The 17,020-nt window shown below is 33.6% G+C and overlaps 2 protein-coding genes across 5 annotated transcripts in view; one reads left to right on the plus strand and one right to left on the minus strand.

The window, feature by feature from the left end:
- The window catches only part of LOC130215463 (CD48 antigen-like), a 46,093-nt gene extending 33,407 nt beyond the window's left edge, over positions 1-12,686 (plus strand). For 3 of the 4 annotated variants that reach the window (XM_056447271.1, XM_056447272.1, XM_056447269.1), the window contains exons 2-5: positions 158-490; positions 6,625-6,927; positions 7,000-7,190; positions 12,497-12,686. In XM_056447271.1, coding sequence (XP_056303246.1) covers positions 184-490; positions 6,625-6,927; positions 7,000-7,190; positions 12,497-12,553 — 858 coding nt within the window. In that variant the 5' untranslated portion in view covers positions 158-183 and the 3' untranslated portion in view covers positions 12,554-12,686. The remainder of the gene's footprint in view (positions 1-157; positions 491-6,624; positions 6,928-6,999; positions 7,191-12,496) is intronic. The other variant, XM_056447270.1, reaches the window with a different exon arrangement.
- The window catches only part of LOC130215472 (uncharacterized), a 45,655-nt gene that overhangs the window by 18,133 nt on the left and 10,502 nt on the right, over positions 1-17,020 (minus strand). Inside the window, exon 4 of the mRNA XM_056447280.1 lies at positions 7,009-7,075. The gene's annotated coding sequence lies outside the window, so the exon portion shown is untranslated. The remainder of the gene's footprint in view (positions 1-7,008; positions 7,076-17,020) is intronic.

Here is a 17,020-nt window from a genome sequence, read left to right on the forward strand (position 1 = left end):
AATGTAACCAAAATTTATACTTAACTGACGCTTGATTTGTCACCATGGAAACAATAGAATAGTCTAAAGTTCTAAATCTGTTCAAAAAACTCATTCCAGAGAGACAGTATCGTTTAAAGCAACAGTGAACAAATCTGACCCTGTTCTTGTTCTCCAGGTGCGTTTGGTTCCAGTAGGACTGAAATGCAGTCATTCTCAGTGACGGAGGGAGATTCTGTCACTCTACACAGTGGTGTTACAGAATTACACACTGGTGAATTAACATGGCATTTCGTAGCTGATAAGTCTCTAATAGCTCTAATAAACAGAGCTTATCAGGCCTTCTCCACAATGAATGGTACTGATGGGAGATTCAGAGACAGACTGAAGCTGGATAATAACACTGGATCTCTGACCATCATCAACATCAGATCTGAACATGCTGGAGATTATGAAGTGCAGATATTTTCAGATAATACATCATCAAAAAGATTCAGAGTTACAGTCTATGGTGAGTACAGATTGTTTGTCTTGTCCTTTAAAATTAAAATTACCTGTTTATAAAGCAGTTTTCCAGCTCATAGCTCTTTTGGAGCTTACAGTCAGATCGCTTACAGGGTTGCTGTAATAATTTTTGGAAGACACAAGTATTTCTATTTTGTTCAGCCTATTTTTCTTCAAGCACTAGTACTTATTGATTAGCTGCTAGGGCTTATTTAGATTCTAGTACTTTTTTACAATAGCTACTCCACTCAAAAAATTGCTGCTTGTTCAAACTATTATCTAAAATAATAGCTAAAAGTGTCAACTGATTTAATTTTCAATTGTTCCTTGTGTGATTGATTTGCTGAATTTTAATGGGAAGAGGTAGCCACTGTTTGTAGTACTGTTAATGTTGATTGATGATTGTCTTAAGTGTGCGGTATGATTTATGTTTTAAATCTCATACACTGAAGAACAAATTGCCCCAAAAGGGTACATTACAGTTTACAGCAACAGAAACAACACATTTCTTGAGATTTTTTGGGGCAAATTTTTTTGTGTCAGTGTTTAATCCAAAGTAAATTTGCTGTATTATATTGATTTGGAACAACATGAATGACATGAATGACTAATTTGGAGCCCTACAGTTTTACACTAAAAATGATATGACAAAAAGTCATGACTACAAATGTTTTAATGCTGCTTTAACTTATTTTATTAAGTTTATCAGGTTTAAACTACATTTTTTAAGTTATCCAAACTTTCTTACAAACTTACTTAATATTTTAGTCCGTTTGATTGCTAGAAGTTCAGATGACTAGAAAAGTACATTTGATTTAACTAAATAATTGAGCCAACAAGATTTTTTTTGTCCAGAAAGACAAACAAAAAGCGCTCAGGGGTAACTCAAATAACTGGTCGGTGATCTTTAGGTAAGGGATTCATCAAAACAACAACAGAAATTAGTCCAAGGCACTCGGAAAATGTGGAAAATTTAAAAAGCCTTTAAAAAAACCTACACGTTTCGGCAAGGATCTGCCTTCATCAGGGTAACAGTGATTAGGTGCATCTAGAGTCTCTTTTGAGTACTATGGTCACATGACTCATTCAAACAGCTCAACAACACTCAAATAATTTAACAAACATAGTCAACTATTATCATTAATTCAGCACAGATAGAGGGTGACTTTTAACCATACATAGACATACAGAAAAATATGCTTAAACATGGCATGTACATACATACTTCCGAACACACATTTACATGTGCACATACGTACATATACATACATATATATACATATATATATATACACATACATACATACATACATACATACATACATACATACATACATACATACATACATACATACATACATACATACATACATATATATATATATATATATATATATATATATATAAACACACACACATGTATAAAAACATGTACACATAAGAAAATACAAACACATTTTACAATATATGATGATAATCTGTGAACCATCTATAGAAAAACTGTTTAACAAAAAAGAAGAAATGATTTTTTGTGTGTATCTTTCTAGTTACAACTGCGTACTTTTATATAACAACTAGTCAGAATCGCCACAGAAGATTTCAAATTAAAATCTCACAAGTAACATTTGAAGTACTGTTAGTGGAATCTATTAAATGTGTACTATTATCTTTTGAACTAACACAGCAGCTAATCAATATGTGCTTTCTAATAAATAGTACTAGTTTCCATTTAATAGGTATTTAATAAGTCCTAGAACTATAAATAATGAATAAATACTGGTAATAAGTAATAAGAATTGGTAGTAAGTATCCCATGCGGAATCTGGATTTTTGTAGCCCTTTATTGAGTCTATTATTTACTTGTGCAAATGTGTGTAAAAACGTCTTACACACCAAACAAGTGGTTTTCATTGGATTTGTGTTGTAAACCTTAAATTAAATAATAAAGATGTTTTTCTTCATTTAATGTCTTAAGTTTTTAGTTATTATACTCTCAAACTGGTTATGCATAAATGCAGGATTTTGCACAAAATTATGTGCAGAAATGTAAAAAAATGTCCACAGATTCTGTCTGGCCTTGTTAATAAGGTACTAGTTCTAATTGAATAAAATAAATAAATAATAGTACCTTATGAATAAAGTATTATAGTCACAAAAGGAATATGCATACTATTTAAAAGGGAACAGTTGATATCTCTGTGACGGATCTCCATTGATGTCAAATAGCCAAAAAAAAAAAAAAATCATAATAGTAGTGTGTCGCTAATGAAGATGACTACTGCTATCCAAAGAATAAAAATAGATCCTAATAAATGTGACCCAGCACCGTAAAACCAGTTATATGGGTTCATTTTGGAAAATTGAGATTTATACATCATGTGGAAGCTAAATAAATAAGCCTTCCGTTGATTGACAGTATTTGTTTGGGATGCAACTATTTAAAAATCTAAATATTAGGAAAAATCACCCTTAAAGATGTCCATATATATATATATATATATATATATATATATATATATATATATATACATATACATACACACATATACACAAAAGGAAATTTACAAAATGTCTTCGGGAAACATCTTTAATTACGATTTTTGCCATAAAAAAAAATAAATGTAATAATAATAATAAATAAATAAATAAATAAATATATATATATATATATATATATATATATATATATATATATATATATATATATATAAACACATATATATATATAAAATAAAATGACGACTAATAGATATATTGTTGGTTATTCCCAAAAATATACCTGTTCAACCTACAACCTAGTCCAGGGTCACAAGTACTAGTATCTAATAAATACTTTTACAAAAGTACTAGTAACTACGCCCACGAAAAACTTGAATGTGCATAAATCTGCAGATTTTCTAGCCTATTATTGAGTATTCATTTACTTATTAAATCTATTTTATCAGATTCTATATTAATTCCAACTATATTACTGACTAATATGCAAACGTTGATATGATGCACGTACAAAAAGAAAATTATTTAAAGTCATATTTTCTGTCTTTAAGTAGATATATTACATGAGTGACCTGCTTTGTTTACCACAAAAAGTGAATCTAATTGGATTTGCCTGTTTTTAGTTACTACACTCACAAAATTATTATTATTTTTTTAAATCACTCCGCAAAATCCTGCGCAGATTTTGTCTGGCCGTGCTAGTAACTAAAGAAGAAGCACTAGAATAAAAAATGCCGAGCATTCATATCTAAATAATAAGTAGTACTTAATGAGAAATATACTAGTATCTAAATAATAACATGAAATAGATACTAGTTTGTTTTATAAATTAAAATGTTAAAATGCATCAAGTTACATTAAATCTTTATTTGCGCTTACATTCTTAAGGGTTAGGCCAGTGTTGTCCCACATGTGGGATTGTCATTTCTGTGTCCTTGTGAGTTCTGTACCACACATGGAATATAGAATGTACAGAATTTTAAATGTAACTGACAGAAGTTCAAATCAAAATTTGGCCCTTCTTATAGATTGAAGCTTGATGCGCTGGTATGGAAACTAAAATGGAATAGCGTAACATTCTAAAACTGTTCAAAAACTCACTTCAGAGAAATGCACTAAATACTGTACACTGTTCACTTACCAGTGAAAAGGTTCCATTTCAATTCACATTAAAGACCTATGAAAATAATAACTGGAATCTAGATAATAATTAGCACTTAATGAGAAGGGTCTAAAAAAATAGATGTACTGGCAGCATGAAAACAAACACTAGATCATCTTGTGTAAACGCAAAAATTTTTGGCATCGACCTCAATTATTATGTTAAGTCTGATTACATTAACATTATTTGAGCTGTAAAGCCAATTAAAACAGAATAAATTTTTTTTAGGGATTTAGGGTTTTCACAATAAAAAAAAAGTGTAAATTTACAGTTTTCTGTTTTTGTGATTCATGTTTTGTTTTTCGGTTATTTGTAATTTTGAATTGTATTATGGGACTTCATAAACTTTTGATGTTAAAAAGTTTAAAAGTGACTTTTATTGGTGTTTTTAATAGTTTGGAGCGATATATTTCCTGGGTTGATGTTTTAAATTACAGTATTAAACCTGGTAATGAACAGTACTTTTTCTGTTATTTCACAAACTTAATACTCTACAATAGCGCTGCACAATATTGGAAAAATATGACATTGCGATATTTTGATTTCTGCGATAAATAGTGCGATATGAAGACAGTTTCATCAGATCACTTGTTTAACTATTTGGAAAATGTTCATTAATTCAGATTGATTGTAATAGGGGACTAAATCATGCATAAAAAATAATAAACAAATTGGAAGAGATGTTGCTTTATGGTTTTTTCAAACCGCATTCAGGTACAGAAATTGAAAAAAATCAAATGTGAAAAAGCCCTGCATTATCTTCGTTATTTAAATTATAAAATAAACTATATCTCAGACCAGTAGTCAGCCTTTTAAAAGAGGTGGTTCTTTTTTTCTCAAAAAGTGGACATTTTTGCAGTTATATGCCTCATTTTCTATTTAATTATGAGATTTAAATACTGCATTTTAGTGACATTAAGCATTATTTTTAGCTGATTTAGCCTGTCGGATGGTCATCATAACCACACTTTTTGATATACCAAATAAATTTCCTAAAGATTAATAATGAAGAAATGTGAAATATTACTGATTTTTAAAAACATATTACATTATATATATATATATTATAATTACATTACATTTCAGGAAAAATAGGAATCTATTAAAGGTTTAAAAAATAAAAACTTTAGTTTATTGTAATTTATTAGGCAAATAACAAACTGGCCAGCACATTCAACTTTCTTCAGTCAGAATTTGGCCATATGAATAAAAAAGCTATTATTAATAATAGCATATTAAGAATAATAATAATGTAAAGCTTCACAATTTTTCTAGCCTCCCTTTTAAAAAAGTAAATTTGAAAATTCATGGATAACAATAATAGGCAAAATAGTGTTCAAATCAATTAATTATGGGCCACTTTTGGTGCTTCACACCTTTATATAGCTCATTTTTTGTTTTAAGAATAAGCTCCAACATTTAAAATAAAAGTTGCCTGTAAACTGTCTTCTCTGTTTAAAAGCAATAAAGTAACGAAAGATGATGCCACTTACAGCAGAATATTTGCTAGCATTGGCCAAAACTGATTAGCTGAAGTCACGCCGAAGCAACAGCCAATTAACAGAGGATTCCGCTTGGACCTAAATCCTTTTTCGATGGGTTATTTTCACTATTTGTGATAGCATAGCAGTCAGTATTGCACAAATGAGCTCATGTATGGAACAAATTCTGGTTTGTCGGTGAGGGATGGGTCTTCTGAACCACCTGAACACCCCCTGGCTATGGGCCTCTATCTTTATTAAAGTTACAAATGGTACAAGTTCTTGTGATGAACTTTCTTGAAATGTTCATACAGTCACAGGGCAAACTCAACATTGCATATCTTGCGATGTGACTATTGCCTATGTGCACATTGCAATATCAATGCTAAAAAGGATATATTGTGCAGCCCTACTATACATATTATTTCTTATACAATATATTGTTTCAAGGGCGACACGGTGGCTCAGTGGTTAGCACTGTCGCCTCACAGCAAGAAGGTCGCTGATTCAAGCCCCGGCTGGGTCAGCTGGCTTTTCTGTGTGTTTGCATGTTCTCCCCATGTTCGTTTGGGTTTCCCCTACAGTCCAAAGACATGCGCTATAGGTGAATTGGGTAAGCTAAATTGGCATTAGTGTATATGTGTGAATGAGTGTGTATGGGTGTTTCCCAGTACTAGGTTGCAGTTAGAAATGCATCCGCTGCGTAAAACATATGCTGAATTAGTTGGTGGTTCATTCGACTGTGGAAACCCCTGATGAATAAAGGGACTAAGGCGAAAAGAACATAATTGAATGAATGTATATTGTTTCAAAACTACTAAAAACTGTCAATAAAAGTCACTTTCGACATTAAAACTCAGAGCAGGGATCAAGGTCCCATAATGCAATTGATAACTAACGTCGCTGCTATAATATTTAATCTTATTATAGTTTGAATTGATCGAACATGAGTAGACTGTTAATATCAGTTCATGTTGCGGTTTATTATCTTTTATTTTCCAGCTCGTCTGCCTGTTCCTGTCATCACCAGAAACTTTTCTCATTGTTCTTCCTCCTCATCTTCATCATCCCAGTATAATTGTTCAGTGTTGTGTTCAGTGGAGAATGTGAGCTCTGTGAGTCTCTCCTGGTACAAAGGAAACAGTTTATTGTCCAGCATCAGTGTGTCTGATCTCAGCATCAGTCTCTCTCTACCTCTGGAGGTGGAATATCAGGATAAAAACACCTACAACTGTGTGATCAACAACACCATCAGCAGGCAGACCACACATCTGGACATCAACACACACTGTCAGGCATGTCCAGGTATGCATCACCAATAATCAAGCCTATAATATCAGATTAAGTCAGACTAATAGCTGGTTTTGTTCATCACAGATGATCTACCTGTATTTAACATCGCGTTCCTCTGCGCTGCCCTATCTCTGCTGATTGTAGTCATCATCGTGATGTGCTGCAAGAAATGGAGAAAAACAGGTCAAGAGAGCAAGCGTTCAGCAAAGTGTGAACCTAAAACACGAAAAGTGGTGAGATCATTGATGAAGATGTTGCAGGACGTGTTGCAGACGGTTTGTGTGATTGAAGTTTGCTGATTGAAGTTGTGTGTGAAATGTACATCAGACTGTCAGTGAACAGACTTTGGTTTTTAGGCCCAACTGTCATTGTTATTACAGTAGACCTAGTTAAGGGGCAGATGAAAGGAGCTATATGTGTTTAAAATTCCATTCAGACGTCGGGTTTGCACTTTAGTGTAAATACGGAGTACATTTTTTTTCATTTCGCAAACCTATTTTTTTATTGTAAGTCAAGTCACCTTTATTTCTATAGCACCAAGCTGCAAGAACATGATAAAGTCAGTAGTGGTAGAAAATTAGAGCACTTTTAGTAGAAAATTTATTTATATTACACTCACTGGCCACTTTATTAAGTACACCTCACAAGTACCAGGTTGGACCCCCCTTTTATCATTAGAACTGCGTTAATCCTTCATGGCATAGATTCAACGAGGTACTGGAAATATTCCTCAGAGATTTTGATTCATGTAAACATGATAGCATCACACAGTTGCTGCAGATTTGTTGGCTGCACATCAATGACGTGAATCTCCCGTTCCACCACATCCCAAAGGTGCTCTATTGGATTGAGGTTTGGTGACTGTGGAGGCCATTTGAGTACAATACACTCATTGTCATGTTCAAGAAACCAGTCTGAGATGATTCACGCTTTATGACATGGTGCGTCATCCTGCTGAAAGTAGCCATCTGAAGATGTGTACACTGTGGTCATAAAGGGATGGATATGGTCAGCAACAATTCTCAGGTAGTCTGTGGTGTTGACACGATGCTCAATTGGAACTAATAGGCCCAAAGTGTGCCAAGAATATATGCCCCACACCATTACACCACCACTACCAGTCTGAACCATTGATACAAGGCAGAATGGATCCATGCTTTCATGCTGTTGACGCCAAATTCTGACCCTACCATTCAAATGTTGCAACAGAAATGGAGACTCATCAGACCAGGCAACGTTTCTCCAATCTTCTATTGTTCAGTTTTGGTGAGCCTGTATGAATTGTAGCCTCAGTTTCCTGTTCTAAGCTGAGAGGAGTGGCACCTGGTGTGGTCTTCTGCTGCTGTAGCCCATCCACCTTAAGGTTGGACGTGTTGTGTGTTCAGAGATGCTCTTCTGCAGACCTTGGTTGTGACGAGTGGTTATTTGAGTTACTGTTGCCTTTCTATCAGCTTAAACTAGACTGGCCATTCTCTGACCTCTGACATTAACAAGGAATTAGAGTCCACAGAACTGCCGCTCACTGGATATTTTTTCTTTTCAAACCATTCTCTGTAAATCCTAGAGAAGGTTGTGCTTGAAAATCCCAGTAGAACAGCAGTTTATGAAATACTCAGACCAGCCCTTCTGTCACAAACAACCATGCCATGTTCAGAGTCACTTTAATCCCCTGTCTTTCTCATTCTGATGCTCGGTTTGAACAGCAGCAGATCGTCTGGACCATGTCTAGTTGCTGCCATGTGATTGGCTGATTAGAAATGTGCCTTAACCAGCAGTTGGACACCTACTAATAAAGTGGCCAGTGAGTGTATATCAAATGTATTTTCTAGACCCCAGAAAACATTATTGATAAATTATTATACATTAAGAGTTTTAGGGAACTGTTTTAGGCAAAAAGTTGTTATAGTGTTCCGTTTTTTTACTTTTTCACCTTTAAGTTTATCCCTTAACAGTGTCTCTGGTACGGTGGCTGAGAGAGCTTAACGTGCTGCAATTTAAGAAAACACATACAATTACAAAAACGTCAGCAAATTGAGAAAAGATCTTCATCTGCTGCAAATTCTCACAACGCAAACAAATTAATCAAACGCGCTGCATTTTCCTCACAAATCAAACATTTTACAAAAACACGCTGCATTTTCTCACAACACAACGGAAATGTTTTCAAGGAGACCCAAAACTTTTTTTTTGGTCACTTAAATAAGTAGACACTTAAAAAGACTTGCTCTGTGAAAACACAAGGCTTTGGTTTGATATTAAATCATTTAGGAAAGGCAAATTCTGAACAGGTAGCTATGATTACAACAGTGTCAGTCATCTCAGTACCAAAAGTGAACTGCAAGTCAGAATTCTGTTCAGTGTGCTTTTTTAACCTGGGCTGCGTTCAGCCCTGACAACATTTTTATTATTATTATTTATTTATTTATTTATTTTTTTTTATGGAAATGGTGGTGCGTTGAACACTTTGTTCTGATGACGCAAGTGTTGATATTCTGTTATTCTCTGGCATGTTATTAATTACTATAAAATACATGTTTAATACTGCAAAATATACTTGATGTTAGTCACTCTCCTTACCATCCAAAAAAAAAGAAATCACCATCCAGAGTAAAAAAAAGTGAAAACTAGTTATTATGATCCGACATTTCTCGCATTTTAGGAAATAAATAAAAACTTTTAATTAAAAGAGTAATCAATATGACCTTGTTATTTTTATAGTGAGTATTACTGCTTATTACTGATCATGGTTGTTGATATATTCAACATTAAATAAATCAGATGAGTACAGAAAAGTTTAAAAAAAGAATTATTCCACAAAACAATAGCAAAATATTTAAATAATTGTACATTTCTTACATTAATCACTGTCTAACACACCTTCCTAAGGTCTATATCCTTTCCTTAGGAATGTGCGATTGACACCGATGTAAGAAAAACATACAGATATTTATATATCATGTTATGAACTAGAAGACATTGCAATTACCTCATGATATTCAGACATACTTAAGTCTGTAAAAGTTCTAGATATAAATATAAAGAGATGCAAATCCCAGATGCAAAAACCTCTAAGTGCCGTCTGAAATTTCCATCAAAAATGAAGATTTTTCTCAGCCTCCTTTATTTATATTGAGTTATTTCACTTTAAAGACTATAAAAATGACTTATTCTTTGCCATAAAAGTGATATTACTGAACCTACACAGGAGCCTGACAAAACGCTTATTTTGGAAGAACATTTCAGAAGGCATTTAGAGGTTTTTGCATCTGAACTCTTCATATGTTCTTATCTCATTTATTCTGCATTTAATGTAAACAAACATGCAAACAATACTTGCTCTTGAACCCATTTTGCGAGCTGTCTCTTTAATAGCTCGTGTTTATATTCACTTCACTGCTGATTTGGCTGATTTGGGCACACCCACCAAACAAGAGAAAACGCATCTCAAACCATGCTGCATGCCATTTCCAGGAAACATGTCGCTCAACCCGGAAACCTTAGCAAAACGTTGCATTTTTCAGTTCATGAATCTGGTTACCATTACAGTACACATGACTAAACCGTGTGTTAAACTGTAAATCCTAAACGGTGAACAACTACAACAGAAGTCAATATGAAAATTTCCGGTGTGTACATGGTCACGCTAATTAAAACACAGTGGTGTTCAATAGCACTACTCCATAAGAACTTCACAGCGTTAACTTTTATCATTGTTCAGTCAAGATTGTGTCGAGTTATTTCTTCTATCACTTACATTAGGCGTTATGAGGTTAGTTGTAGCCTACATTTAAACCTTAAAAAGACACAAAATTGTTCAATAGTGTATTTTACCTGTGCTGGAGTCTGGTCTCGAGCTGAAGCTGCTGTGTTCATGCTGATTCTGAAGTGTTTGGTACTCTTAAAACTGTTGTTAGTTGTTTTGTCGACGCGCTTTAACAAGTGTTTGTTGCTTTTGTGTCAGTCAACCATTCTCAGCTCTGAGGCTGCTGTGACAAACTTTACATCTTAAAATGTTTGATGAGGTAACGGTTGTTACGAGCTAAAACTGATGTCATTTCCTTTAGCATCTGCTCTGTAGCAGCAGTGGTTCTTCAAAAGAAATGAGTATTTAGGATTTGCACGTTATTTTGTATAATGACATTCACCTGCTGCCACAATGCTCAACAAATCTGAAATGCAGTGACGGTTTCTGTACACTAGGTGCCACACAAACACCTTTTTTGTTTTTTATTTGAAAGAAACCAAAGACCGATTTCACGTGGCCGCCATTTTTAAAAGTGAAATCGAGGCTGTGGTGGGAAGACACCCGGAAGATCGTTGGGAGTTACATAGGAACGTTGTGTACCTGCTGTATATCTTATCAGTGAAGATAAAGTGACACAAATTTATAATTTCACCGCCTTTCTGAATGAATGGAGAAAATAAAAAGGGATATCAGAGCTAATTTTCAGCTAGGTTAAGGGAAATGGCACTAGTTAGCTAACGTTTTCTTTCCCAAACACACGTTTTAGATGCTATTTATATAACTTGAGTTAATGAACTGATTCTTTCACTATATTAGACTTGTCAAGATACTGAATTAAATGAAAAACTGTCAATTTCCCACTAACATTTAAGGCACTGTTGATGGCTTTCTTAAAACAGAGCTGAGGGGCGAAGAGCGGTAAACTGAGTGCAAACACAGATACAAAGAGACTGAAGCACGAATCAGCCGTGTAGATCAGTCGAGTCATCCGCGCTCAGTGGCGCTTCAATGTAGCCGGTTCTAAAACTTCAGTACCAGGACAGCACTATTACAGACAACACGAGGGTGTGCTACAGAGGACTGCAGTGTTTATCGCTCACCGGGTTACATAGGCTGAAGCAGGAAAGTGTCCCCACGGTGTTTAACTGGTGTCATGAACTGAAGCCTAGGAGGACACTTGAGCGTATTACTCTTACAGAGATTGTGATGTTGTTTGATGCTAAATTGTTTTTAATGTTTAAATTAAACTTACTGAATGATATTAAAGTGATGTTTACACCATTTCTGCATTTTGAAATTTCAGCAACAGCTGGAGGTTTGTAGTCCACAGCATGTTACTGCAATGTTTACAGTGCTGGTCCTATACTTCCGGGTTTCTTCCCACCGTAGCCTCGCTTTGGTTCTTTAAAATGCCGGCCGCCTGAAATAAGCTTATAGCAAAGACACAAATAATCACCATCATTCTCAGGCAACAACAAACAGCTTTTAGTGTTTAAGAACAACCTTTGGAGGGAAAATCATATATATATATATATATATATATATATATATATATATATATATATATATATATATATATATATATATATATATATATATATATATATATATATATATATATATATATATATATATATATATATATATATATATATAAATATAAAATATGCTTTCAATTTTACTGGGATTTTAAAACGGCACCACTGAAGTTAAATATTTCGCATATGCATCCATAAAGCTATGTAATGCTATTTTGGTTAAGAGATAATCCCAAATTGACATAAGAATTCTGCTGCTTGATCAAAATTTATGACTGAGTTTGTTTTTTCCTTGCAGAAATCAGAAAATACGGATGCTGTGTATGAAAATGTCCCCAAAAACAAAAGCCGGTGATTGTATCTTCTGGAGTTGTCAGAACTCATGCAGTTTTACTTGCACTTTTTGGTTTTCCTTCAATTTAATATTTTGTTTTCATTCTTTGTATCTTTTTGTGTTATTATCGCTCATTTTATTCCAACAGCATCCATAAGCTCATTCAGATGTTCCAAATATCATTTGTTATTAAATATTAAATCACACCATTCTCTGAGCTCAATTGTCTGCCATGTGCTGCTTTTGTTGGGTTTGTTTATCATGAGATGTGTTCTCCTGAATATTTGGACAAATATGACAAGCACATTGTCGCTCTCTAGTGCCCAAAGCTGAACATTACATTTCTCTATAATAGTGCTACCTAACCAATAGAGAGTGATTTCAAAAGTAAAGCATTGTCAAGTCTAGTGACCCATACCCGAAATTATTTCTCTGCTTTTGACCCATCGAAGTGCACACACCTCAGCTGGGATTTGAACCTGTATTAAAGTGCAAACCATTAATCTTCAATTCAAAAACCCAATTCAATATAACTAATATTTTTTGGTTCCCATGATGAACATCATTTGTTATTTAGCCAAGAATTTCTAATGCTGTTCACTCTAGGATTAAGAGAGTATTCCCATAACATTCCCTATTAGGATTTTTTCAAACTGTTACCAATACACCAACAAACAATTAAATAAATAAACACTTGCTTGCATCGTCTCCTATTGACTCAATATAACAGATTACTTAAATCATATTATTATTATTTGAAAAAATCAGCAGTATCAGTAAGATAATTGTAAGGTTATGTGGACAGCAACTGAGCTGAATTTACTAGTCATTTCTAAGTTCTATAACATATTGATCTGCTGATAATTATATAAAAATATCTATAGTTCTATATTTAGTATTTAATATATCTAAATATAAATAAACTTGCACTAAACCAGGAGTCTCAAACTGCCAGCCCGTGGTCCATTTACGGCCCACTTCCTCCACCCTCCGGCCTACAACTGATGTCAAAAAAATAACGAGTTTAGATGCAAAAACTTCTAAATGCTGTCTGAAATTTTCCTTTAAAAGGACAATTTTTATTAGGCTCCTATGTATATGTTCAGTAATATCACTTTTATGGCAAAGAATAAGTCATTTTCCTTGTCTTTAAATTGAAATAACTCAACATAAACTAAGAAGGCTGATAAAAATGTTTATTTTTGATGGAAATTTCAGACGGCACTTAAGAGGTTTTTGCATCTGAACTCTTCATATATACATTTTTTAATTAGCCTACTGTCATTGCTGTGCAGTCGCATATAGTCACTTGTGGTTTTGACCCGCCACCGACGTTTGAAGTGACACCCGCTACTGGACATTTAAAGTACTGCACTTTATATACGGTTTAGTTTTACTTTCGGTTTCCCTGATTGTACATACTCGAGAGTAACACACATGCCGTTTCTTTCTGACTGATTTTAACACTGAAACTATATGACTGTAAGCTCTATTTTTGTAAATATTTCAAGAGTAATTCAATTAATATTGGTTTTATACCACCTGTATTGTATTGAACAAACGTCTTCATGGTCAAAAAAGTCTTCATGGTTACACGCTACACTCAAAAAAAATGCTGGGTTTGTGTTTTTAACCCAAACGACTGCTAGATAACAAAAATGGGTTGATTTAACCCAATTTGGGTTGAAAAATCGGACTTTATCTATAACCCAGCAGTGCTGGGTTGGGAACGCAGACGTGAAAGCGAGCACGCACGTCACGTCAACATGCAGGCACATCGGCGTGAGAAACTGCCATTTTCTTTGCACCGTCTTTAGAGGAAAGCGAGTGAAATTCTGTCTGAGACGCAAGTTATTTAGTGTGTATTTAACAATTTTCATAAGAAATAACACACAGATTACTGTATATGCTGGTTGAGTAACAAACATGCTTTTTTGATAATATTCAATACAAATGGTCTTATTTAATAGATTTTCCTCATATGTGTAAGATTTGTATAAAAACTACATTAGTAAAATGTTAATATCAAACCGGCTGAATTGAACATATTAAAGTAAATGTGAATATATGCATACTTTTTTCCACTTTGTTATAGTTTTACAAAAAAAAAAATAAATAAAAATAATAATTATCATAATAATTATTATAATATATATATATATATATATATATATATATATATATATATATATATATATATATATATATATATATATATATATATATATATATATATATATATATATATATATGAATATATGAGAGAGAGAGAGAGAGAGAGAGAGAGAGAGAGAGAAACAATTGCCAGTAAAGTCAAAAAAGTTATCCAAACTGCTTACGCCATCTGCTAAAATTTGGTTAAGCAACAATTGGTAAGGACAGAATAATAACTATTATTATGTCTATTATTTGTAGTACTTTCGCAGCAATTTTAACTACCCTTTCAGTATGTACAAGTAACAAAACCAAAAGCGAGTTTGACTGGGTATACTCTATGGAAGAATGACTCGGCCCTACACACAACAGCCACAGGTATATTTTAGCAGCTGTGTGACATGATTGGATGTGCTCAGGTTGAGGGGTCTTTCTTTTAAGGTTTCATTTAAAAAAAAAAAAAAAATCCAGAACATTGCAGATTGGTTATTTTTAAATAAAAAAATAATAATAATAATTAGTTTGAGGCCTTTTTTAGGTTTAATTTTTCAAAATAATGTTTCTAAATAACCTAAAAATAACCATAAGAGATCATTCTGTGTAGGTTATTTTAGGTTAGTTTTGAAACAACCACCCTAAACGTTCTGGGAAGCAAGAATTTTTGGTCATTCCAAAATAGTTTTACCATTATTTTTGTCAAAATTCTATAAAAAAAATACAAAAAATACACCCAAAGTCTTTTTGAGTATAATGCTAAATGCTTGACACATCCATCTATTTTGGGCACCTTATTTACTTCCCTGACTAAAGACCTTCTCAACCACATTTCTCAGTTTGGAGGTTGCTCAGCACTGGTAGCTTAAAGAAAGGGTTAAATGTACCTAAAAGGATGTTTTTTAAGTTTATTTAAAGGCCACCAAGGCAAAGGGTGCCTTGAGTTCACTAGTAACATCTTTAAACAGCCTATTGTGAGAAACGCTAATGTGGGTAATTGACAACCACAAAGATGCACAAAAAGCGGAATCTAATAGAGAAAGTCAATGCACAAACAAACAATGGGCAGTCTTTAAAGTCATTTGAAGTGAAAACTGATCATATACTGTAGTTGTACTGTTATTACAAATGTTGAATACAGAGATATAGCTGTGCTGTGCATAGCAGGAAGAGACACTTCACCTGCAAGCTCTTAATACTTGTATTGAAGCCCCCCAATGCAGGTAGTCTGCCCACCAAATAGATCAGCCCACTGCTTTCAGTTTGACTCAGAGGATGAACCTCAGGAAATTTGCTTCTGTGAGGTGCCAAACTACTCAATGTGATATTTCCACACACGCACGCACGCACGCACGCACGCACGCACGCACACACTTTAAATTAAACAAAATAAAAAGAGCTACAATCACTTTAAACACTGCATAAAAAAGCTTTTCTTGCTCAGAGTCGTCTCACTTCTAGTGCAAATATCTGAAAATTCTTAAATAAAGAAATATTTTTCAGGTCTTGTTTTCAGAAATAATATACCAAAATTAAGTAAAACAATTTTTAGAAATAATCTTGTTTTCTCTTTTGGCAAAAGATTATTTCACTTACCCGTTTGGCAGATTATTTTGCTTGTTTTAAGGTAAAACTCACTTAATTTTGTCATATTTTTTAAAACAAGATGATACATTTTGCTTGTCTAGAAAATGCTTCTTGATTTAAGAATGTTTTGATATTTGGACTAGAAACGAGACAAAAATATTTAAGTACAAATAGCATTTTTTTTTTTGTTATTTTTTGTTAGGCTATTTTTTTTTCTATGGATTTAGTTCATCTAACACATTCAGTATCTGCATTTGGCCATTTAACAGTCAGAAAATCATCCTCATCGAAAAGCATGTTATTCTATTAGCATAAACTAAAAATACTAAATATTTCCATCGACTAGAAAACTTTAGTCTGACTATGAAGGTCACTATATAAAAAGCAATAGGAGGGTCAAATGGTTGTGGGAGGATTCATAAATACACACACACACACCACCTTCAGTGTTTTAGCGGAAGGTCTTTAAGTGAAGCAGAAGTGTATAAGAACATGTTTCAGATGTTTGTTTTGTATTGTTTGTGCTGGAGATGTTGCGCTGGTAAGTTATTATAGCATTTCTTTCCATTTATGAGCTCAAGTGAATTCTTATCTACTGCTGTGAATAGTTGTGAGGTCCACTAATAACTTTGTAAATGTGTCTGGTTATGATCTGCATGTGGAGCTGCTGGAATATTTTGGGCTGCTTATATATATAAATAAAATACACACACCTGCCACTTTATTAGGTACACCTGTCCAACTGCCTTTTAA

This window comes from Danio aesculapii, chromosome 22, assembly GCF_903798145.1.
Source record: "Danio aesculapii chromosome 22, fDanAes4.1, whole genome shotgun sequence".
NCBI classification, from domain to species: Eukaryota; Metazoa; Chordata; class Actinopteri; order Cypriniformes; family Danionidae; genus Danio; species Danio aesculapii.